At 50.9% G+C, this 26,526-nt stretch overlaps 1 protein-coding gene across 1 annotated transcript in view; it reads right to left on the minus strand.

The window, feature by feature from the left end:
* Positions 1-24,982, minus strand: part of LOC121150387 (SRSF protein kinase 2-like) — a 168,739-nt gene extending 143,757 nt beyond the window's left edge. The window contains exons 1-2 of the mRNA XM_040971241.1: positions 24,890-24,982; positions 24,704-24,758 (exon numbers count right to left, since the gene is read on the minus strand). Of these exons, the coding sequence (XP_040827175.1) occupies positions 24,704-24,758; positions 24,890-24,905 (71 nt within the window). The 5' untranslated portion in view covers positions 24,906-24,982. The remainder of the gene's footprint in view (positions 1-24,703; positions 24,759-24,889) is intronic.
* Between the last annotated feature and the right edge of the window lie 1,544 nt (positions 24,983-26,526).

Below are 26,526 nucleotides of genomic sequence, written 5' to 3' on the forward strand. Positions count from 1 at the left end.
GACTGATAAGCACTGAACTATGACCCACTCTGGGAATGTTTGAGACTAACCCAGAATGTGACCATATTTGGAAGCAAACAATCAGGGCTAGATAGACGAGTTTATGGGGATGAAGAGACCAGCATTTGGCTCTTATTTGCCTGACAGAAGGAAAAAGTCGTCAGCAGGCATCTGGACAGACTATCACCAGAATCTGACCACGCCGGCACCCTGATCTCGGTCTTCAAGCTTCCAAAGCTGCGGGGAACGGAGGCCCGCTGCTTAGATCGCCCATTCTACAGTATTATGTTGAGGCATCTGGGACAGCCTAAAACAAAGCTCAGCTTATCCCGCTTGCATTTCCTAAAATTGAATCAACTTTGTGCTTCTTAGGGCCCTTTAGCACATGTCAGGAGTTTTACTATTTCCATTTGTTTTGTTTTGTTTTTTTAAGATTTTTTTTTTTCAAAGATTTACAGAGAGGAAGAGAAACAAAGATCTTCCATCAACTGGTTCACTCCCCAAATGGCCACAACCACTGGAACTAAGCAGATCCTCAACCAGGAGCCAGGAGCTTCTTCCAGAGCTGACGTGGGTTCAGGGTCCCATCCTGCACTGCTTTACCAGGCCACAAAAAGGGAGTGAGACTGGAAGTGGAGCAGCTGGGACACAAACCAGAGCTCAGGAGGGATGCCGACGCTTGCAGGCACAGGACTAGCCAGTTGAAACATTACAATAGGAATTTGACAGTGCAAATAGTGAGGAGCTATTTTCATATTTCAACTTCCTTCAGTCCAAAAAGTCATCAATTGAAATGTCTCAGGCAAGCCCCAAGTGCGCAAGAACTGCTCAACAGCCTCAACTTTTCCCCTACGACATTCAGCCTGAAACAGCTTGCCCAGTGTCTCTGATGAACAACCTTACTAACAAGCAGGCAGTCCAAACAGCACATCAAGAACTTCCCCACCCTTCCCCACCCCAGCCTGCTTATACCCCCACCGCCTGCATGAGACACACCAGATTCCAAAGAGGTAGGGCCCAAGAATCTTTGGCCTAGGATTTGAAAACCTGTGCCCATGGTGATGGTTCAACTGGCCAATCCTCCCCCTTCAAGCGCTGGGATCCCACATAGGCACCAGTTCACATCCCGGCTGCTCCACTTCCTATCCAGCTCCCTGCTTATTGCCTTGGAAAGCAATATAGGATGGCCCAAAGCCTTGGACCCCAGCACCCACGAGGGAGACACAGAAGCTGTTCCTGGCTCCTGGCTTCGGTTCAGCTCAGCTCCATCTGTTGCGGCCACTTGGGGAGGAAACCTTCGGATGGATCTCCCTCCCTCTGTTCTCTGCAAATCTGACATTCCGATAAAAATAAATCTTTCTAAAAATTGTGCCAGGGGTTCTGAAAATGTGTTTCTAAGTCCAAACCAGCTTTCAAAGTAGTCTGCAAGTAGGAGAAGTTCAAAAGTCAGCTGTTCGGACAGGGTTAAGCAGTCCAAGGAGAGCCCGGCACTGTCAAAGGGCAATGTATGTGGCACTGCTAAGGTGAATACGGAATTTTAGCTGCAATGTAATCTGAAGAAAGAGACAGGGTAAAAATCAGGAATTTACAGCCAGGTGCACATTCAGCTAGTCTCCTGAGGAAAGACCTGACAACCTTGAATCCCTAGACAGCCCCTACGTGTGCACTTCGTCAGCACGTGGTGCTCCAACACTGTGCCCAACGTCGTCAACACCCTCCAACGCTGATTAGCCCCCGCCTTTCTCGAGCTAACGGCTCTTCGTTCACAAGGTCGTACTGTTCCATTTTTCAACATCATTCTCATCACAAGTTGCCCAACACTTGCTAGGCGTTGAAACGAATATGGGATCTGTAGCAACTGTTCAATTTCTGTCACGGTTAACAAACACATAGACCGCAGGTAGACAACATGAATGTGATGGTATTTCAAAACTTAATGCACACCGAAATCTCAATGCCAACTAATTCTGGTATTAAAGAAATTTTTCAATTAGTAGAAAATGTAAAACTGATCTTATCTCACAGAAGACAAGCTATTTTGGGCCAGCAAGCTACAGTCTGCACATTCCTACTGTATACCTTAATTTCAAAACTTAAACTGTTGTATTTTCTGTATTTCTCGTACAACGAAATTAACTTTATCTTGGAGACTCTGCCAAAGCACAGCCGTGTCATGGCCTCTGGGAAACGACCACTCCAGCATCTTTCTTTTCTTACTCTCATTCAGTTTCACCCACATTCCAAATTCAAGAGGAAAAAAAGGCTTATCTATTCTGATTGAAAATACTGAAGCGAAGAGGAATATAAGTAGCTGTGTAATGAAACAAAGAACAAAGACAACCACTGTACTGAGCCTGATGGCAGAGGGGTGTGTTATGACAAACCTAAATTCAGTCCAAGATCCTCTCCCCACACACAGAGCCAAAGACAAAGGGCAAAAACAGTTTTCATTATTTAAAAGATTGATTTAATTATTTCAAGGTCTGAGTCACAGACAGAGACCTTCCATCCACTGGTTCACTCCGCAGTACAGCACAACAGCCAGAACTGAGCCAGACCAAAGCCAGAATTCCGGCCTCTCCCACAGGCCTCTCCCACAGGGTGGTGGTGGCAGGGCCCAAGCACCTGGAAGTGAAGCAGCCAGGACACAAACCCAGCGTGCCCACATGGAATGTTGGCATCGTAAACAGTGGCTCTACTCACTATGCCACAATGCCAGTTTTTAAATTCGAAGAGGCTGTACTTACTTAACGGAAAGATGAAAGAGAAAGGTGCTATGGACAGTTGACGTCAGAACAGCCCCTGAATGAACACTACAGCAAAACGGATGCCAGTCAAACCTGGAAACAACTGGCAGCACACGCCAACGGCGACAGTCACAGAAAATCACATAATCTAAACCCAGAAGTGGGCGAGGGGGAAATCGAGAAAAGAATTCGAATAATTAACAAATGTTAGAAAAGAACAGCCTTATTAAAACAGATGCAGTCAGAATTGAATGAAGAACTAACTGTGACAAACTCTACAGTGCCTAAAAAAAATGCTGCCCAATTCAGATCAGGCTCCAGAGAGACTGTGCGGAACGGCTCGTTACAGAGGGCATGGCGGGCACCAACAAGCAGGGCTGGTGGACCATCCGGATGACTTCTCAGTCAACTCCTGCGGACTTCAGCAAGAACACGTGCCAATAATCCCCATGATTATGGAGACATCAACTACCAATTTAACACAAAAAACCTGCATAACCTATCAACAGCTAGTATCCTATTAAATGGGAAGATTGCCAGGTTTTTCCCCTATGATCAGGAGAAGACAAAAGACACCCAATTCACCACTTTCCTTCAACATGTTGCCAGAAATCCTAACCGGGCCAGTTAGACCAGAGAGAGAAACAAGGAGCATCCAATTTGGGAAACAGGAAGTCCTTGTTTGCAAATGGCATGGTCTTCTTCATGGCACACCCTTAAGAAGCCACCAAAAATTCTGAAAACTAATAATTTGGTTCAATAACACTGTAGGTCACAAACTCAAAATATCAGGAGGACGGCATAGTGGGTAACCCTGCCTGCGACACCAGAATCACGTATGGGTTCTGGTTTGACCTGCAGCTGTTCCACTTCTGACCCGGGTCCCTACTAACTTGCCTAGGAAAGCATCAGATGGCCCAAGACTTCGGGTCCATGCACTCACAGGAGAACCAGGAGAAGCTCCAGCTCCTGGCTTCAGTCTGGCACAGCTGATACCTCTATTGTGATGCGCCCGATGCCACGACACACCTGAGCGTTCCCAAAAAGGCAAGGCAATGGGTGATAACTCAAACTCTAACTCCACCACTCTGAATATTCAGTTAAACCCACCCTCGAGGGCCCCCATATTATCTAAAGGAATGCTTGCGAATCTGCTGGAGGACAGCTCCCTCTTGAGCGTGTACTTTTGCCCCCAAATAAATCTTAGGTCTCTGCTGACCATCCTCATCCTCAAACACTCTCCCACATCAGCGTAAGAACCTAAATCCAGCAATCTCATATCAAAAGCATCAACGCCATTCATGGAACCAGAAAACAATCCCAAAAATCGCATGGACCACAGAAGGCCTCAAACTGCCAAAGTCATCTCGAGCAGAAAAAGAACAAAGCTGGAGCACCAACCTAGGAAACATCAAAATACCCTGCAAAGCTACAGCAGTCACAACAGCAGGGTAACAGCTAGAAAGCAAACATACCGACCAAGACAGCACAGAAACAACCCCACTCATCTGCAGCCAGTGGGTTTTTGCCGAAAGAGCAAAGAACGTACAACCGGGAAAGGACAGTCCTGGGGCAACTGATAGTTACTGAACGCACTTAGAGTTCTTACGCACAGCTAATTCCGCAGCCAAGTTCTTTTACCGTGAGCCGAAAACACGGGAGGCAACGAGGTATTCCAGCAGGGCAGGACCGTGACCAGGGTGGTGGAAGAGCTGGCGAGAAAGCCATGAGCCACGGGCTCTTTATGTTCAGGTGAGCTCACAAGGTGTGGGGGCGGGGACTGGGAGGGATTGAGGGCAGGCCCCAAGGGATTGGTGCCTGCAGGTAATTGCCTAAGGAAGATTGGCAAGTGGGCGGAGTTGGGGGAGGAGCTGGGAGAGATTGGGAATGGGATCCTCAGGTGAAATGCCTAGGGTTACATCTGATTGGTGAATGGATGGACCTGGGGGAATTTCGTGAGCTTTGAGGAGGGAGAGGAGGAGACGGCGCCCGGTCCAGGGTGGCAGTCTTAGTCTCCATGAGGGCATTCAAATCTCTCCCCACAGAAACCGGATACACACACTTCAAAGAATGAAAACTAGCCTTCTCTTGCTCACCGTGTACAAAAATAAACCAAATAAAGACCAACATAAAAGACCAACATAAGTGAGGCCAGCACAGGGGCATAGCAGTCTAACCCACTGCCTACAGTGCTGGCATCCCACGTGCACGTGTCGGGCGCTCCACTTCTGGTCCAGCTCCCTACCTACGACCTGGGGAAGCGCCTATACCCACGTGAGAGACTTGGAAGTAGCTAACTCCTGGTTCCTGGCTTCCAAACAGCTCAGCTCTAGCTGTTGCTGCCAATTAGGGAGTGAACCAGCAGGTGGAAGAGCTCTTCTGCCTTTCTCTCTAAACCTGCCTCCCAACTATCAATAAATAAAACGTGAAAAAAAAAAGAAAATATTTGCAAACTCTGCACCAGACATACAAAAAGTCAAATATCCCAACTTTAAAATACACCAAAGATTTGCACACACATTTCTCCAAAGAAGATTCAGATGGACAAGATACAAACAAATGTTCACCAACACTCACCATTAGGAAAAGCGCAAAGCAGTACCACCTCAGCCCAGTCACACTGACAGTTGCCCAAAAGTCAAGACATTACAAGAAAGAGGAACCCTTAAGTCTTGTGAGTGGAAGTACAGCCATTAAGGAAAACAGCAGGAAGGCTCTTTAAAAACTAACCATAGAATAAGCATGCAATCCACTAACCTGGGTATACACCCAAAAAATACCAGCTGTTGTGGGTGTGATAAAAGTCAGCCATTTCCCATCCAGCTCCCTGCTTGCGGCCTGGGAAAGCAGTCAAGAACCGCCCAAAGCCTTGGGACCCTGCACCCACGTGGGAGACCCAGGCTTTGGATTGGAGCTCCAGGCGTTGCCGCCACCTGGGGAGTGAATCAAAGGAAGGAAGATCTTCCTATCTGTCTTTCCTCCTCTCTGTATATCTGCCTTTCAGATAAAAATACTATTCGTGTTATCTCGGCTGCCCCTATTGACCATATGTTAATCGAGGGTGTTAAGCCCCTCGGGGCAGTAGGAACCTACGGTTAGAGTTTCCTCCCCCCCTCCACTGATCATATGCTAATCAAGGGCGTTTAAATTGCTGGATGCAGTGGGAATCTATGCTTAGGGAACCCTTCTTTCCTTGATCTTTAGGTCCCTCCTTCTGTGATGCATTTCCTCCTTTAACTGATCCAAGACTAAGATGTAGAATGAGGATTGTAATAGGAATGTGTTACTGAGTGATATGTGCTGTCTATTGAGAACTTCCTGACCTCAGGATTAGGAAAGCCGATGTCCTGCCTCAAGGTGAAACAACTGGCAGAACTAGCCTTAGGAATGCCTGCTTGACCAGATGTGAAAAGCCAGTGCCAGAGTTTGTGCAGGCTTCTGTATAAATAAAGAGGGATGGGCCCAGTAGGGAAACAGTGGGCACCCCTCTGACAGGCTGCAGTTCCTATCGGTAAGCGTAAGAACCAGAGCTGAAGGTGGGCCTGGCTGGACAGGTGGCAGCACCCGTTAGCATAGTGTGGGCTGGAGAGTAAAGTCAGTTGGGCTGAGCTAGACTGCAGCACTGACTGAAGGGAACAAAAACTGAACAGGATATAGGACAGACTGGACCAGTCTGCTGCACACACCAGCATGTGCAAGAGCCATGGCTGGGGGCAGGCCTGGAAGGAGTTACTGGGGTCGCTCCAACCAGGCTAACGTTCCCTCTGCTATGCTTTAGGACCAAGTGTGTGGTGGGCAGGGTTGGGTTGGGCCACAGCATCCATTGGTTTGCATATGAGATGGGGCTAGGGGCAGAACTGACCCAACAACTGCGACCACTAGTGCGTGTGTAGGCTGACGTGGGTGACAGAGTGAGCCGGACCCCACTCTGACTGGCACACACAGGAGTCAGGTCTGGGGTCACCTCTAGTGAGGTTTCTTTGGGGAACTTCCCTGCAACTGGACCACTGGAGTCAAAATTCCAACCATGGGAAAATCATAGGCTCTGTGCTCTGACCACGGAATGCAATTGTCAGTACTGTGCCTCCTCAATAGCTGAGGCTGTGTAGTGGACAGCATGCCTAGATGTACATGGGGGATGTGACAGACCACTGAGTCCTGCAGAAGATGTCTAATACCACAGCAGAGGATGGCAGGCAGAACAAATTGGACAACTCTCCTGGCTAAGCTTTGTCAGCAAGTACCTGAGCAAATGGAGACCCTAAGGTGGACTACATCAGCCCACGGACCTTGGAAGGATTTCCTCAACCTTGGAGCAACGAGATGAAGAGCATCTCAGAACTACCTGTACTACTTAACCAGTACCCTCAGAGCATGCGCCACAACAGGGATCCTGGGATGACATCAAGTGGCCGTCCCCTATTCCCAGGCACTGATACAGTTAGGCTACTAGGAGCAGCCCTCCTTCCTCCATATACAGGAAGCAAAAAAATCGCAAACAATTGTCTCATCCACCTTGCCCCATTCCTCGACCCTTCCCATCCTAATCATGCATCCTTCTCAACTTTATAAGCATCATTAAAAATAAATATAAAAAATAAATTACAATCATAATCAAGGATCCTTCATAAACATCCAGGTTAAAATCCTTGGTTCAAATACTGGTTAGAGCCAGGAAAAACAACAGAATACACTAAATCAGCAAAAAAAAGAATATTCAAGTTATCACTTGTTAAGTAATAGGAGTGCAGGCATCATGCTACAAATATGACCTATATTGATACTGGGACTAAACACATGGCCTAATATGGTATTATTCAGCCCTATGCTTATCAAACATATGCCATTCCACTTATTTCTCACCACAAACTCACTGGGTAGACACTATAATTCACCCCATTTTACAAAATAAAGGAACTCAGGTAAGGAGAGATAAAGCAAAATTCCACAGCAGGCGGGGGTAGCCCCTGTCGGCATACTCCTCACAGCCCTCTTCTCTGTTTATCACATTCACAACCTGCTCCCCAAGTCTGTGTGGGAATGGTTCGTTTTCCCAGAGAAACCATGCTCACCAGGACTCCGTGTCTGCAAAGCCTCCTGGGAAGCATGCAGCCTGCGGACGTCTCACCCACCGCTTTTCCTCCTCGGCATGCTTGACCGGTATGATGGGTTCAGAAATAGGTTCACCGAGTCCTTAAAACTGCCTTTCTTCAAAGGGCAGAACCTAAACTTTCTGCCAAGTCGCTAACTTCCTCCTAACAAAATGTGGCAAGTGTAAAAAGGCCTTCTCCTTGCTCCCAGCCAACGTGATGCAGCCAGCCAACGTACTGTGGACACTCTTGTTCCACATTGCCAAGCAAGGCCTCCTGTCAGCAGGTTGGCAGACACTGTAGTGCCAGCCAGAGGACTCCCCAGGACTTCAAACGGGGCCCAGAACCAACCCACTAACCTGCTGCTGAAGTCCCAAGCAACAGAAACTACAAGACAATAAATGATTATTCTATTAAAACCTCGTATGTGGCAATTTGCTACACAACACGGTGAACAAAGAAACACACATCCCCAACTGTAATATCTTGACATACAAACTAGCAGCGAAGAACATGATGGGCTCTGCAGGCACTTTTAAAAAGTAAGATTTACAGTCAGAGAGAGAGAGACAGCAAAAAGAGAGGGGGGTTATCTTCCAACCACACTGGTTCACTTCCCAAATGGCCATATGGCCGGAGCTGGGCTGGTCCAAAGCTTCTTCCGGGTCTCCCACGTGGGTGCAGGGACCCAAGGACCTGGACCATCTCCTGCTGCTTTCTCAGGCCACCAGCAAATAACTAAACTGGATGTGGAGGCAGCAGTTCTACCCACTATGCTATGGACCCACCTCTTAACAGAAGCCGTGTGACCTGAAATGAATGGCAAGCGTTCACCCTTGGCACTGGCACCTGTGACATGACAGCTTCATCATCAAACATCTGCCCCATCACAACAACCTCTTCATCAACTCAGGTCTGAGTCACTACGAAAACTCAGTGGAAAACAGCCAGCCCGTGGCAGGGTGCCTAACATGCACTAAGGTTCCCAAAGTTCACCGTGGCTAACCTCCTTCCACCTTGCCCTCTCCAAGCAGCCTCCACGGACTTACAGCCACGCTTTGAAAATCACCACTTCTCTGCAAGAAACTCAGTCACTTCCCTCTGTTTTCCAATAGTCTTTTCTTACTGGTTTTCGTTTATTTCATTGCATACTACACTTTCCAGGAAAATAAACACAGCAGTTCTCTGATCTCTGCTGCTGCTGCTGTTGGTGCCTCTGCCTGTTAAATGTAGCTCAGCCCCATGGCCACCTCCTTGAACTTCCCATTTAATTCTACCTCAGTGGTAGCCTTTTTGCGACTGCCTTGCTGACGTGCAGATCTGCTGCACCACTTCCAGCGAGCACCCGAGGCAAGATCGCAAACTTCTGCTTCTACCTCTCCACGTGGACATCCACGAGCACCTCCAACTCAACAAAGTCGGAATTTATTGCCTTTCCCACTAATCCCTTACTTTGTTCCCCACACTCAACCCTGCTTCTTTCTTTAAAAAAAAAAAAAAATGTTGTTTATTTCAAAGGCAGAATTACAGAGAGACAAATGGCCACAATGTGCAGGGCTGGAACTCCACCCAGGGCTCCCACGCGGGTGCCAGGCACCGCAGCAAGGAGCTGCATCAGAAGTGCAGCTGCCAGAACATGAACCTGTACCCCTGAGGGACGCTGGGGACGCATTCAGCAGCTCACTTCCACAGACTCACAGCCACGTGCAACGGGCAACAACACCAGCAGCCCTTCCCCCTCCCGTGATAACCAAAGTCACTGGCAGTCATTTCACAATTCTCCTCTGCCTTTGTTTTCAAAATCTATTTTCACTTACCTTGAAAGGTAGAGCAAACAAGAGAGAGAGAGAGAGAGAAGAAGAAATGTTTAGGTACTGTCTGACTCACCGTTTTACTTGCCAAATGCCCCCAGCAGCAGGGCTGGCCAAGGCTGAAACCAGCAGGCCAATATCTGAGCTGTCATATGCTTCCTCCCAGGACGCACTATGAGAAAGCTGGATTAGAAGCAGGGCATCTGGGATTAAAATCAGCAACGACATGATATTGGGGGCATGCCAAGCATCACCTTAACCCACTGTGCCACATCTCCACCCACTGCCAGCCAGGCCCACCACAGGCATCAATGCTCTTCGATCATCCAGGCCACTGCAGGAGATGCGCGGATTTCTCCTCCCTCTTCAATCTCGGCCCTTCTTCCATCCAGTCTCCGCACGGCTGCAGTTCTCTCAGTGCTACGCCACCTGCAGCGCCACTGCTCGCTTGCAAAGCCAGGATTCCCAAACATCGCAATGACAGTGCGTCCTACGCGAAGGACTGTCTATATCCTTGAACTCGGCCTGCACTATGACACGTTCAGGACATGCTCCTCTCCCCAACAATCATGCCTCCACTTACCTGCTATTCCCTCAGAACAGCACATGCGCTACAAAAATCCCCTTACCACAATTAAGCTCCCTCAATCTTACACGGCCCACCACTCCAACACCGCATTTCATTCTAGATCATGCTTGGTTTATAACTTGCCCGACCCTATGAATAGGTTTGAAATCCCTCGCTGCAACTAATCAGCTGGGCTATTCTACAACACTGCCTTAACAGAGGCTCAATTTTCTCATCAGTAAGAGGAAAGGGCCAGATTAAGTAATTACTAAGGAATTCCCAGATCTAAAGTTCCCAAGCATGACTCTTACTCAGCTCTGCAAAGGGCCTGGAGTCGGAGGGGTTCTGACGCCCAAGTGCACAGCCTCAAAACAAACAAAACAAATCTTTTACACATTTCTGTGCTTCAGTTTCTCATTTCAAATTTGAGACTAACAGCAGGATCTGCTAGAATCCTTTCAGTGTGTGTGGGGTGGTGCTTTACTCAAAGCAGCTTTAATGAGATATAATCCATTTACACAGCGCACAATGCGCAGCAGGCAGCTGGCCCACTTGCCCCAGGAGCGAGCTGACGCTGCACGTCCAGCTCCACTCCTCGCTCCAGCCGCCTGCTGCTGCACCCGGATTCTGACATCCCCAGACATCAGCAGGAGTCTGAGGTCGATGCAAACGCACAGGGCGGTTTATTCAGGCCAGCCCGGACTCCCAGCCGGCACCCCAGCCCAGCGGCATGCTGAGCAGCAAGAGGAACAGAACCAGCAGCAGCAAAAAATAAAAAAAAAAAGGTTGGCCAACACAAGGTTTTTATACATTTTAGGTCAATTCCACAGTCATGATTGGTCAGTTTAACTATTAACTTTTAAAAAGAGCAAGTTGACAGGCTTCCATTGATGGGTTGGAAGCAAGCGACTTTAAAACAGTACAAACTGGTGAGCTACAGGGCAGTGAGCAGGTCTTATCTAATACCTCCTTCCTGAGGAGCGCTCTGCCCACGCGACCTGCCAGAGGTCACACAGACTCTCAGGCCTGGAGACCACACAGCTCCTAGCCAAACAAGTAGGGCAGGAATCACAGAAGCAGAAAATACTGGGGTTACTCACTACCCATGCAGACCCCGGGTGGCAACAACAGTTCAGGTGAATGGGTTCCTGCCGCGTGGGAGAGCTGGACTGAGCTCACGGCTTCAGCTTCCACTGGGGCCAAATGCAGGGTGAACCCGCAGGTGGGCACAGCCTGTATCTACCTAGAAACTTTTTTTTTAAGTTTATTTATCCGAAAGTCACAGACAGCGACATAGAAAAGGAGAGAGAGAAAAGCATGTTCCATTCACTGGTTGGCTCCCCCAGTGGTTGTAACAGTCAGGGCCGGGCCAGACCAAGGCCAGGAGCCAAGAAAGCCATCCAGTCTCCCGAGTACTCGGGCCACACTGCTGCTACAGAGGAAGCAGAGCAGTCCCTAACGGGATGCCTCCTTAACCCACCACACCTCAAATAATTTTTTTAAAAACCTGGAGTTTAGGGGACTGGATTAAGCCACCACCTGGGACTGCAGCACCCTGAGTGCCAGTTCAAGTCCTGGCTGCTCCGTTTCCAATCCAGTTTCCTAACACACTTGGGAAAGCAGCACGTAAGAACCCTGCCATCCACATCAGAGACCCAGACGGAGTTCCTCAAACACCTGCGATATCACTGCTCACCCAGAGAGCCAGAATTCCCTGCCATTGCTATAACGGTCCTTCCTCATTTCAGCCTGCTCGTTCCTGACGGCAACTGGCCCGGCCCCCGCCACTGCAGCCACTCAGGGAGTGACAGAGGACACAGGCCTGGTGTGATAACTCACGCGGCTAATCCTCCACCTCCAAGCACCAGGATCTCACACAGGCACTGGTTCTAACCCCGGCTGCTCCCTGCTTACAGCCTGGGAATGCAGAGGACGGCCCGAAGCCTTGGGACCCTGCACCTGCGTGGGAGACCCAGCAGCAGCTCCTAGCTCCTGGCTTCAGATCACCACAGCTCCAATCATTAAAGCCACTTGGGGAATAAACTGGTAGATGGAAGATCTTTCTCGCTCCTTCTCCTCTGTAAACCAATTTTTTGAGAAAACTGGGAAAGTTTAGGCAAGTTTAAATACATTTTAAATGTATCAAAATGTTTTGATGTTTTGAGATGTACTGTAAAATTGACCAGGGTTAAGATGTTACTGAGTGCTTCTTCAACTTTGCTAACATAACAGTATAAATGTATAATGGACACTGCTTTCAATTTTTTAAAAATCAAACATTTTTAAAATTATTTAACTACATTTTTAACGTGTGGAAATTTCTGAAACCTCACCTGGTATAAAAGTTGAATGTACAGTTTTGAAAAGTTCTGAAAATCCACCTCTCGCACTGGCACGATGGCTAATGGCTAATCCTCTCCTTGCAAGCACCAGGATCCCCCATGGGCACTGGTTGCCTCACTTCCCATCCAGCTCCCTACTTACAGCCTGAGGAGGCACTGGAAGATGGCCCAATGTCCTGGGACACCACACTCATGTGGGAGACCAGGAAGAAGCTCCTGGCTGCTGGCGTCTAACTGGCTCAGCTCCAGCCACTGCGACCAGTTGGGGAGTGCTTCACTTCTCCGTAAATATGCCTTTCCAACCAAATTAAATAAATGTTAATAAAAAAAAATCTTGGGCCCAGCACGGTAGCCTCACAGCTAAAGTTCACACCTTGTACACACTGGGATCCCGTATAGGAGCCGCTTCTAATCTCAGTAGCCCCGCTTCCCATCCAGCTCCCTGCGTGTGGCCTGGGAAAGCAGTCAAGGACGGCCCAAAGCCTTGGGACCCTGCACGTGAGAGACCCAGAAGAAAGAAGATCTGGGCCCCTGGCTTCAGATCAGCACAGCTCCAGCTGATGCGGCCACGTGGGCAGTGAATCCTTGGACAGAAGATCTTCCTCTCCGTTTCTCCTCCTCTCTGTATATTGACTTTTCAAAAAACAAACAAACAAACAAAACAAATCTTTTTTAAAAAAGTCTTTAAGGAGAACAGCTCCCCTTAGTTAATGAAAAACTGTATAAAGTTATATCCCAGGGCCCTCAATGGTTCAGGATGGACTAAACGGTATTAGTTAAATTACCTTGAACTTGACGGCACTTACACTGTGAAATATTTTATTGTTATCTTAGTTACATTTTTCCATTAAAGTTTCAAAGCTTCCTTACGTAACTGATAGGATTTTTAAAAAAAGAGTAAGAACACCGCACAAATAATCACATTCTCAAACTTGAGCCAAGGTCTTTCCCCAAAAAGTATCCTTCCAAGAGACAAAATGTTTAAGTCTTTCTAAAGCTTTCTTATAACGGACTGTTCTCTCCATTATCTCCTTTTTATTACGTTAAGGCACAAAAGACAAGAAGAGACGAACAGCAAAACAAGGCTGGATTTGGTTACAAGGAAGAAAACACTCAGCATGAAACAAGAGGAGCCGCTGCTGGGGAGAGACGTGGCGTTCTCACGGCCAGGCTGGAACCGCGTGGAACTGCGTGGAACCGTGTGGACCTAGAGACCGAGAAAGCCCTGAAATCGCGCTAAACCAGCACTCGTGTGCGAGGCTGGAGACATCCGCCCAGCAAGATCACATTAAGGAAAGCAAGCAATTGTAATGTTTTAATTTTTGAAATTACTACCCAAGTTTATGACTTCCCCAATACCACATACAAGTTTAGTTTAAATTGTTTCTCATTATGCATTTCACAAGTACAGTTTTGGGAGCCGGCACTACCATGTCCTGGGGGAAGAACACAGCCCGGGGGTGCTATGCCACCCTGACTACACACCTCTCCATTCTTTTAGAAACACTATCCACCTCTTAATAACAGGAAAAAAACTTTTTTTAAGATTTATTTATTTTTATTGCAAAGTCAGATATATAGAGAGGAGAAGAAACAAACAGAAAGATCTTCCACCTGCTGATTCACTCCCCAACAGGCCATAACAGCCGGAGCTGCACTGATCCGAAGCCAGGAGCCTCTTCTGGGTCTCCCCCATGTGGGCAGGTTCCCAAGGCTTTGGGCTGTCCTCCACTGCTTTCCCAAGTCACAAGCAGGGAGCTGGATGGGAAGTCGAGCAGCCGGGATTAGAACCAGTGCCCACATGGGATCCCAGCGCACCTAAGGCAAGGACTGCAGCTGCTAAGCTACTGCATTGGACCCCCCGCTCAGCATTTCACTCCTGAAATGGCCACAGGTACTTTAGCACAGAGCTGAATCAGAAGTGGACATGACCTGGCGCCCCAGCTGTTGCAGTATTACTGCCTGTAAGACTCCACCTACTCTCAGCAAATCTGCAATGCAGAAAAAAAAGATATTTACAAATATATAATAATGTAGAAAATGAGAAACAGATTTTTTTTCCTACCAATAGGAGCACGTTTAAGCTAGATAATTAAAACAAGGTCAACAGTGGGAGAAAGCAGAACGTTGTAGTCATTAACTAGTTATGAAAGATGGGTAAGGACATGAAAAAGATGTGTAAGAAGACACCACCCAAAATTCTGTGAGATGACAAAGGAACGAGAGGACGAGAGCAGACGGAAAGGGCACGAGCCACACGGTGACCATGGCTTCAGAGTGCGCGCCCTGCGTGCCATCAGGCATCAAAGAGCGGACGGAAAGGGCACGAGCCACGCGGTGACCATGGCTTCAGAGTGCGCACCCTGCGTGCCATCAGGCATCTAAGCCTGGGTTTTCCTTCTTCATATATTTCCATATATTGTCATTAATTCTAAATGTGCTACAAAATATTTGTTTAAAACCAGGAAAAAAATTACATTTTTAATGTGTTTGAGATTTAGATTCTTCAGGTTTCCTTAATCTACTGATTCAATATGATTCCGTTATAAAAAAAAAAGAAGAAGAAAAATAAGAGAGGGATTTGAAAATATAAGAGTATTGAGTATGCAAAAATAGCACCCAAAAAACCTGGAAACAGGCACTGAAGCGAGCAGGCAGGGCGTCCGTGTCCCACAGCGGCGTACCTGGGCTCCAGCTTGGCCGCTGGTTCCTGGGAGCCGAGTCCGGGAGGGCTCAGGGTGCTCCTTCGGATTCGTGGGTTCCCGACAGTCAGGCCGAGCTCGGACTGGGTTCCCACCTCCTGGCTCCCAACCTCGACTCTGGCCACTGTGCGCATTTATGGAGTGAAAGAGCTGGGGTTGGGGAACGGGGCAAGGGAGGGGACATGCTCTCTAATAAATGGTTTTTTTAAATAAAGGCATCTGAAAACAGTAATAATAAAGTATGTATGAGAGATGTGCGAATCCTTACCAAAAGTAAAATGTACTCAAAACTACCTAAGAGAACAGACCGGGGCTGGCACTGAGGTGCAGCAAGTTTAGAGCTGCAGCCCGCGTGCCACCTGCGTGCCAGCCTGAGTATCTGCTTGTGTCCTGGCTGCTCCATGGCTCAGGAAGCTCCCTGATAACGGCCTGGGAAAGCAGCGGAGGATGGCCCACGTTCTTGGGTTCCTGCCGCCCATGCTGGAGACCCAGCAGCTCCTGCTGCTGCGCCGGGCCTGGCTCAGCCTGGCGGCTGAGGGAGAGAACCGGCAAACATCTCCGTCTTTCTCTCCTCCAAATACATAAACTTTTAAAAACAGAAATGATATGCCAGTATTAAAAAGAGAAAGAACAAGAACGAGGGCAGGAACCAAGAAGTCAATACATTCAAGAACAGGTGCAAAGCAGGTAGAGCTGGGACATTCAAACGATCAAGAAAGAATAAAGCAGTAGTCGCCAAAAAAGCCTGCAAAATAAGCCAACTTTCCTGAACACCTGCCACAGGACACAGCCCCTGGGCCTGCTGTTTGCGCACTGAGGGGTTCTGGACTTCCAGACATAACTTTTACCTCCATCACATACGAGTACCAGCAACATCCCGGCAAGGTGCAGACGGGACACCAGCAGGTAAACACAGCCTCCAACCCTCCTCATGTCATCTCCTTCCGTCCAAAGCACCTGCACTCTCACCCACTGCTTCCTGCCCATCCGAATACCCATTCCAAAACCCATACTGCATTTTCAAACAGCATTTCTACAGGCTCCTTGCCATCCACGTGTTTTTTAAAGATTTATTATTTTTTATTTAAAAAGCACAGTGACTAAATGAAGAATGATGCCGTAACAGCCAGGGATATCCCTCGCGTAAGCCAGGAGCTCCTTCCCAGTTGCCACGTGCATGTGGGGCCCAAGGACCTGGGCCATCCTCCCCACTGCTTTCCCAGCAGGAAACCGGATGGCAAGTAAAGCAACCAAGACACACATGGCATGCCTGGCAATGCGAGCTGCGACTTCACTCATTGTGTACCACAGTGCCAGCCCCTGCCATCCATGCTCGCTTCACAAGAATCACTTCCCCTCTACTTTGTCCAACACACACACACACACACACACACACACACACACACACACACACAACCTTGTTCAACAAGCAATCTTTTCACAACAGCCCTGTCTTCTCCAGACAATGCAGACACCTCCGCAGGGCTGCTCTGGCAGAGACTGCCCCAGCTGTGGTCTCCAGACCCAGCGGCCAAGTCAGGGCTGGCCTCGCTGATTCCCCTCCCCCAGAGTCACAGCGTCAATCACATTCTTCTTGAAACACTTGATTCTCTTGGTTTGTGTGAAACAATTTTCTCCTTGTTCTCCCATCTCTCTGTGGCTTCTCCTTTAACCAAGCCTACCTACGGCCTTCTCTTCACAGTCAGCGCCTTCAGGCAGTTCCCACCGCCAGCTCCCTCACAACCCTCAGTACACACCCACCACGGCCCAGGGCAGAGCTCCAGCTGCACACACTGACTCAACAGCTCCAGGCTGAAGGTGCCCAGAGCCCTGGGGCAGCCGGGCCACAGCATCACCGGACCACCACCCATGGCCAAACCATCACCGGACCATCCCCCATGGCCAGACCGTCACCGGACCATCCCCCATGGCCAGACCATCACCGGACCATCCCCCATGGCCAGACCATCACCGGACCATCCCCCATGGCCAGGCCATCACCGGACCATCCCCCATGGCCAGGCCATCACCGGACCATCCCCCATGGCCAGAGCATCACAGACCATCACCCATGGCCAGGCCATCACCGGACCACCCCCCATGGCCAGACCATCACCGGACCACCACCCATGGCCAGACCATCACCGGACCATCCCCCATGGCCAGACCGTCACCGGACCATCCCCCATGGCCAGACCGTCACCGGACCATCCCCCATGGCCAGACCGTCACCGGACCATCCCCCATGGCCAGACCATCACCGGACCATCCCCCATGGCCAGACCGTTCGTTACCCCTGCACTCCCCAGCACGACAAACAGCATCACCACTCACAAATGTAGCCGGTCCAGAATCCTGGGATCCATCCCGGGCCCTCAGTCACATGGCCCCATTCCCGTCACGTGCACCCTTACGGCCATCAGGTCTCCCGCAGCTCTGCAGCATGATCTGCGGTCTGGATTGCAGCCACGAGGGACACCTGGAGGAAGCTTCTGGCTCCTGGCTTCACATCAGCCAAGCTCCAGCCATTCAGGGAGTCAAACAGCAGATGGAAGATTTCTGTTTCTCTCTCCTTCGCTCTATAACTCTGCCTTTCAAATAATAAAACTTTTCTTAAAAAATATTTATTTTTATTGGAGAGTCAGATATGCAGAGGAGAGACAGAGAGGAAGATCTTCCACGCGCTGATTCTCAAGTGGCTACAACAGACCCGAACTGTGCTGATCCGAAGCCAGGAACTAGGAGCTCTTCCGGGTCTCCCACACGGGTGCAGGGTCCCAAGGCTCTAGGCCGTTCTCGACTGCTTTCCCAGGCCACAGACAGGGAGCTGGATGGGAAAAGGGGCTGCCAGGGTTTGAATTGGTGCCCATATGGGATCCCAGTGCATGCAAGGCAGGGACTTTAGTCACCAGGCTACCACGCCAGGCCCCAATAAAATAAAACTTTTAAACAAAATTTTTTAAGTAATCTTACATGCACAGAATATATGCAATAACTCAATTCAACAAAAATAGACACAAGTTAAAAAGATAATATTCCAAAACAAGTGAGAAGCTCCCACCAATACTTTAAAAATGTATTAATTTATTTGAAAGGCAGAAAAACAGAGAAAGATCATCCATTTCTTGGTTCCCCCCCCCTCAAATGGCTGCAGCAGCTAACTGTGGCCCAGGCCAAAGCCAGGAGGTTCGCTCTGCACTCCCACACGGGCGGCAGGGGCCCAAGCCCCCGGGCCACCATCTGCTGCCTCCCCAGGCACATTAGCAAAAAGCTGGATCAGAAATAACCAACAGGCAGCCCAATCAATATTCCACTATGGGATGCTGGCACCGCCAGCACTGGCTTGACGCACTAAAGCTTGCCTCTATCAACTGTTCTATACCATAATTTGCAACTAACACCATAATATTTACTTCTATCGATTAAAAGGAAATCCTGTTTAAGTAACAATACTAATATTAAAATTAAAAATGCTCTCCTTCTGAAGCCTTCCGATCCACGCTCCAAGTCTCACAGCGCTGGATGAAGCAGCTGCCTGGAACTCCCGCGCTGCAGACTGGACGCCTGGGGTTGAGGCCTGACTCCACTTCTGAGGCAGCTGCCTGCTCTCACACGCCTCGGGAAGCCACGTCCATCACTCACACAGGAGACCAGGCCTGGCCCAGCCTTGGCTGTGGACGGCATCCGGGGAGTGGCCAAGTTGACCCATCTCTCTGTCATGCTACTCTGCCTTTCAAATAGTCTTTGGAAACTAAGCCAATCTTACAGTGCTCACTGCGCTGTCCTGCAAAGATCTGCTTACAAAAGCCTCCCCTTTTTTACTAGTCTTGAGTTTTATTTATCATACAGCATCCAACGTCAGCCCAGCACCAGGCTATCTGCGCCATACATACTTACGGTAAGGCCTCTGGCATGCTAAAAGTACTTGAACAAACAAGAAATCAAAAACAGGTAACCATCTCGTAGGAGTGGTACTCCAAAAACATGGGTGTGTGAGCCTGCGTATGTTCTCCAGCAAGGGCTGACACGGTTCCAACAACTACACAAACTTAGGCAACTGCATCTAACCGTGTCATCTGTGACTGACCGACCGAATGCCGTCCGCCCCAAGCCTGTCACTTCCTGCGAAAGTCGGGACCCAAACTGCAGGACAGGTATAAAAAGGCGCCCACCCTGTGGCACAGCACGAAGAGCCACTGCCTGCGACGCCGGCATCCTGAAGGAGCGCCAACCGTCTGGGATGCACCACTTGTACTCCACCTCTCCAAAGGCAGCTGAAATGGCCCCGCTGTTTGGGACTCACGCGCACAGGAGACCTGATGAAGCTCTTGGCTCCTGGGTTCAGTCTGGCCGTAGCACAGCAGCTGCAGCCACCCCCGGGGAGTGAACCAGCACGGAAGATCTCTATACCCACCCACCCCCAATTCATCCAAATAAATAATTTTTAATAAAAAAGAAAAAAAAGATGGGCAGTATTTTGTGGTGATGAAACAGTAGTGCAGCCTGCCTGTCAATGACTACACTAATCTATACAAGTGATCACATTTGATAGAACCAAATGAAGGTACTGGCAACGCTGTTCTTGGATTAATAACACCGTGTTGGGCCCGGCGCGATGGCATAGTGGCTAAGGTCCTCGCCTTGCACGCCCGGGATCCCATATGGGCGCCGGTTCTAATCCCGGCAGCCCCGCTTCCCTTCCAGCTCCCTGCCTGTGGCCCGGGAAAGCAGTCGAGGACGGCCCAAAGCTTTGGGAACCTGCACCCGCGTGGGAGACCCGGAAGAGTCTCTTGGCTTCGGATCGGCATAGTATCGGCCGTTGTGCTCACTTGGGGAGTGAATCATCGGACAGAAGATCTTCCTCTCTGTCTCTCCTCTCTGTATATCCGCCTTTCCAATAAAAATAAATCTTAAAAAATAACACTGTGTTAACTGTGTCCGTGCCAAGCGCCCTGGTCTGAGAATGTTCTACGGTTTCATAAGCTGCCACACTGCCAGAAGCTGAAGCAAAGGCGCACTAATGAACTGCTACATTTGCAACTTCTTGTAAGTAAAATTACCTTTGAATTCAAATTTCTAACAATCCACTTTAAAAATAATACATTTAGGGCCCAGCATAGTAGCCTAGCAGCTAAAGTTCCCACCTTGCACATGCCAGAATCCCATATGGGCGCCAGTTCTAATCCCAGCTGCCCCACTTCCCATCCAGCTCCCCGCTTGAGGCCTGGGAAAGCAGTCGAGGACGGCCCAAAGCCTTGGGACCCTGCACCCGCGTGGGAGACCTGGAAGAGCTCCTGGCTCCTGGCTTCGGATCGGCTCAGCTCCAGCCGTTGTAGCCGTTTGGGGAGTGAACTATGGGACGGAAGATCTTCCTCTCTGTTTCTCCTCTCTGTATCTGACTTTCCAATAAAAAATAAGTTAATAAAATAAATACAAAAAATACATTTAGTCAAACAGTGGAAACAATTCACACGTTCAGCAACAGAAAAATTAATAAACAAAACGTGGTCTGTCCACACAATGGAATATTACTTGGCAATGTATGAGATGAAATAGCAGCACAGGCTCCAATGTGGATGAACCTTCAAAACATCATGCCAAGTCAAGGAGACCAGATGCCGAGGCAAATACTCTCGGGTTCCACTGGCATGAGATGGTCAGAGCAGGAAGGTCCCTCGGAAGGAAGTATGCCAGCGGTTGCCAAGGCTGGGACTAAGCACTGGGCAGCGAGCACTACACAAACACGGGGGTTCTTTGTGAGGCAGAGACAATGTCATGAAATTAGGTAATTATGACAACTGCACAACCTCGTGAACATACCACAAACTTGTGATCTGTGCTCTTTAAAAGGTACGCTTTATGGTACGGGAATTATGTCTCAGTAAAAGTTACAAGAAAAAAACCAATAAACGAAACAGACCATAAAAAGGTTAGCTACGGGCACTCACAGGCCCTAAGGCAAAAACCCACCCCAATGTGACGGCACAATTCTTCAGGCTCACCATTCCCGACAGTAACTCCTTCTCTGCTGCCAGTTACACAGCGGCCAGACTCACCGGGAGCAAGCTGCGGTGGGCACCTGGCCTAGCCGGCAGGCACACAAACTGCTGGCATCCCACACCCGAGCCCCCTGGTCTGCATCTCAGCTGCCAGCAAGTGATGGCTACAGTGGCTGGGTCTACACTGCCCATATGGGAAACCCGACGGAAATTCCCAGGATGCCCTGCTGGCCTGGCCCAATCCCGGCCCCTATAGCTACACAGGGCAGAGCGTGGGGCAGCTTGGCACCGTCCATTTCTCTCTCTCACCTCAAAAAAAAAAACAATTAGCAAACTATCACAATTTAACAGGATTAATTTTTTAAAGATTTAAGTATCTGAAAGAATTAGTAAGACAGGAGGGACAGAGAGCCCAGCCATCCACTGGTCCACCCTCCAGATGGCCACGATGGCCAGAGCCAAAGCTGACCAAGCCACTCGGGCGGCATGGGGGCCTGGTACTCGGTTCACCTTCTGGGAGCAGAACAGTAAACAAGGGTGCCAGGTCTCAAATCAGGTCTCCAACAGGGCATGCTGGCAGCCCAAGAGGCAGAGCAGTTAAGATTAGTACAATACTGAAATACTGAGTCAAGTGGATACAGAAATCTTAAATCTTACTCCTGACAACTACATATTCTGCTGTAGCCCAGTAGTAGCCTCTAGGAACTGGCTCAACTGATGAAAAGTTCTCAGAACCGAACTGAACTTAAAAAAGAACGAACAGCCAGCCTCGCATTACCAAAGAATGACAAACGAAAATCACACTGCATCGAGTTAGGCCCAGAATCACATAATTCAAGCGCATCGTGTTAATACAGTTTAAAATGAGACCTACCACCTGCCGACCTGCCGAACCTCCTCAGCAGAACTAACCCAAAAGCACCAGGCGAACCCTATCAGAGCTGCCTGGGACACCAGGGACCCACGCCACCAACAGGTTCCAGAAATCCCTGCATTCTGCATGCCCAGGCCTCAGGGTCCAGGCCCTCCCACAGGCCTCTCTCCACCATCGCCTCGTGCTCACACGCTGTTCTCCACACAGCAGCCGCGCTCTCTGAAACACAAGACGGGCACGACTTCTAGGCCCTCCATCCTCCGACTCCCCCAGCTCCGAGCCCTCTGCGTCAATCCAGTCCCCAGGATTTGTAGGTTCCTCATTTCACCTCTTCCTCCTCTTCTGCTTCCCACTGGGGCTCCAATGTCACCTCCTCAGGCTACAAGCTGACACCTTCCTTTTCCTCACAGGTAAATTGATAATAACAGCCCTTACCTCACAGGGTTGCCCAGGGCTGAAACGCAGGCAAGCGGTGTTCAGTCATCTTGTTATCTTCACTGCTCAAGGTGTCCCATCCTATTCCCTTCCTCTCCCCTACCCTCCACCCAGGGTCTGCCTCCCCAGCAGCTGTTTGTCAAAGCTCCAAGGCCATCAGCTAAGCGTGATTAAATAAATCACAGCGGTTACTGTGCGCAGGCCCAGATTCACAGAACTGCATGAAAACCAGCAATGTCTAGATCCAACGGCTAACAACATTTCCTCTTCAATTCCTGTTCTTTCCCTTAAATCTTACCGCATATCCACAGTGGAAAGAAGGTGGATTCAACTCTGAGCGCTAAAGCTCTCTGTAGATATTTGCTGATTCTTTCTAAAGTCCCACAGGAACCAGAGTGCAGCACACCCTCAGTTAAGTCGCAGCCTGGAACTGGAAACACACACTGACTTAGTGCAAACTGCCTCTCTGCGTGTCTACACCAGACGTACTCCACAAACTGTACAAAATGGAACTAAAGAAACCCTTGCAAGTTTCCCACAATATGCCTTTCTCGTGAATGCTAAGCACATCTTGTAGGCATATATTTCAAAAATGTGTTGCATCAAACATTTAATTCCATTTCCAAGGAACTCTCTCAAAATAGCCTCTCTCTACATCCATAACCGTCCCCCGATCTAATAACATGCCTTTCCCAGCTTCTTTATGTTTCCAAACATAATGGGCTACACATCGTCATAAACCAATGTTTTGGCTGAAAACTGCGATGAAAACCCGCAACATTCCAGGTCTCCTGCCTGAGCAGCCCACTTCACCAGCTCACCAGAGGGAAGCCCACGTGTAAGGCCGATGCACTGGCAAGCTGGCACTACCGCATCGCCGAGAAGCAAAACGCCACTCCTTTCAGACTTTGCAAAAAATTCGATGTACCATTTCACCCAGCAGTTCTCCCAGTGCGCTAGCAGCCCTTTTCCCTCCCTCTTCCGGGTGAACTTTCAGGAAAGTGTCCCTGAGGTATGTGCAGCCTCCCCCCCCCAAGCATTTTCTCCGAGGACAAGAAACCCAGCTGCGGATCCACCACCACCACCTGCGCCGGGGCCAAGGCCAGGGCGAAGGCGACGGGCACACAGCAGCGCTTCGCGGCTGTGGTCAAGACAGACTGGCAGCCTTCCCCCAAAGGACCGCAACAGACACCGCAGGGAGAGCACCGCTCGCTCCCAGCGCAGCGCGAGGCCGCCCATCCGGAAGGGGTCATGACGCTGAAGCCTGGCACATCCGCAAGCCGAGCGGCACGAGGCGGAGGCGCCGCGCTCTCCAGGAAAAGGGTCCGGGACAGCGGCCCCCACTGCAGGCGGCGGCTGCCTCGTGGTCCAGGATGCACCAGCGCCCAGGGGCTGCGCGGCCGAGCTGCAGAGAACCGGGCCGCGCGCACGCACACACCCCCTTCCCGACCCCGCGCCCCCGGCGCCGCCACCGAGTACTCAAGTCACGCTCGAGCGGAGCAAGAAAAAAAAAAAAAGTTTGCAAGACGAACCCGAGCGCCGACACGCACGGGTCTCGGGAGCTCAACTCGGCGCCGAGAGCACAGCCGAGACCAAGCCCCTCTCCACGCCCCGGCTCGCGTCCTAAGTGAGCAGCAAGGCCGCGAGGCCGGGAGGAGGCGGAGGGGAGGACCGCGGCGGCGACGTTTGCACGCCGACCCACGCCAGGCTCCTCTTCCTCCCGGGCCCCGCCGCCCAGGTGGACACCGGGCAGCTCCCCCGCTGCAGCCCCGCGCGCCCGGAGCCCCTCCGGGGAACGCCGGGCCCGAGGCTCCCGGGGCCAGTGCGGCGCACACCCGGCGCCCTCCCAGACTCGGTCTTTGGGGATGGAAGAAAGGGGGGGACCCCCGCGCACCCGTCCCTCCCCCCAGGGTCGTCCACGGGGCGCGCTGGAGCAGGAGTCCCGGGAGACCAGCCCGCCCGCCCGATCGGGGTTGGGGAGGTGGGGGGACCCCGGCAACTTTGCCTTGTGCTGTCGCCCGGTTGCCCATCACCGCCCTACACACACACACACACACGCACACACACACACCCTCGGCGGGGCAGAGCTGGGGTGGGGGGGTGGGGGCCCCAAGACGAGCGCAGCGTGGACTCACTTTTTCGGATGTTTCTCTCTTTTCGGCCTCCGTTTTCGGGCCTGAATGGCCAGCACTAGAGGGGAAGAAAAAGAAAAAAAAAAAAAGAGACACACAGACACACACACACATTAACGGTCGGGCCCAGCGGCGTGCGTGCGGCCCGCGAGACGCGGACGGCAGGGCCCGCGGGGGGGGGACACTCACCTTTCCGGGAACTCATGGCAAGCGCCGGCGGGGCGGGGGGCTCGGCGGCGGCCGCACCGGCGGCGGGGGGCGGCAGCGACGCGGGAGCCCGAGCCGAGCCGAGCCGAGCCGGGCTGCAGCCTCGTCCACACGCTCCTCCGCCGGCCCGAGAGGACGCACCGCGCCTGCGCCGCCGCTCCCGCGGGGACCCAGCAAGACCCGCCCCCGGCCGGCCCCGCCCCCCGGCGACCCGGCGCCTTTCGGGGTGCTGGGGGGGGGTGCGGGGAGAGATGCCAACACCGGGAGAGCCCCCCGTCCCGTGCCCCTCGCCTATTCCCGCGCCCCCCACACGCGCACGCACACACACACACACGACCTGTGCCGACTGGTCTGGCGCACTCGGCCTCGCCCGCTCCTGCCCAGTCCGCAGGCCCAAGCCTCCGCCTCCTGCGCCCTTGGGGCCGGCCTAGGCCGCCCACCCTGCCCAGCCCCGCGCCCACCGACCCGCCCTTGGCTCGGCAGCCGCGGCCGGAGCCCCTGCGCACCGCTGGCGAGGGCCGCCTCTCCATGCGCCCGTGCCTGGCCGGCTCCTCGGCGGGGCTCGCAGCACCTCTCTTCCCGCGGCCTCTGGTCCCCACCCCGGGCTGCTCCATCCACACCCTTGCATCCCCGCGACCGCTGCCGTCTCCTCTCCGGCGGGCGTGGAAGAGGCCAAAGGCCCAAGAGCCTGCAGACCTGCCCCCTAGGTGCGCCGCGTGCGTGACCTTGGAGGAGTCGTTCTCTCTCTTCCCCACTCCCCTTATGCCTGCCCCCTCGGAATTGCCCAAGTTCAAAAACGGGGAAGAGGCACGAGGCACTGACGAAGGAACTGAAGCCCGGTCCATGTTAACACAAAACAACCGCAGTAAACAGTTCTTGTGTCCATCTGGCAAGGAGGCCACCGAGTCCTCTAGAAGGCCAACAGTTGAACCAGCTAGGACCTGCCAGTGGGGCGCGGGGGACCTCGGACCTCACCACCGCACCTGGCTGACAGTGGCACAAAAGCCATTGGGTGCGCCCAAGTTCACTGAAAGACAACCCGGCCCTTAGGCCTTGCCTTGGTTACACAACTGGCAGCCCTAACTAACCCCAACGCCTGGTCTTACGCTAAAGATATTAAACTCCAACTGAGCAAAAACAACAAAAACACTGCTTGGGTTTGGAAGAGCTTTGAGATTTTCCAGAATATCAACATTACAGAAAAGACGTCAAAAAATAAAATATAACGAACTGCCCTAGGAACCCAGAATCACCGATTTCCAAACATCCCATACTTGCACTGTGTAACCCTTTACGCCCAGATATTTCGATGTATTTCTGCTACAAAGATATTCTCCTACACAGTCAGAATTCCATTATCGCACCAAGAAAAACTGACCCCCAAGGCAGCACGAGTATTTGTAACAATCGGGCCATAGCTGGATTTTCAAAACGCCCCTAGCGTTTTTAACTGATTGTTTTAGCTGATTACTTAATGTGTGTGGGTATTGCATTTGGTTACAATGACTTTTTAAGCTCCTGTATTCTAGAATCCCCGGTTTTGTCTGGCTTTTTTCTTTCGCCAGACTGCCATTTTAAGAATCCAGTTCGACTATTTTGCAGGATATTCCTCAATTCGT

Source organism: Ochotona curzoniae, unplaced genomic scaffold, assembly GCF_017591425.1.
Source record: "Ochotona curzoniae isolate NIBS_2020 unplaced genomic scaffold, NIBS_Ocur_1.0 contig_21, whole genome shotgun sequence".
In the NCBI taxonomy this organism is placed as follows: Eukaryota; Metazoa; Chordata; class Mammalia; order Lagomorpha; family Ochotonidae; genus Ochotona; species Ochotona curzoniae.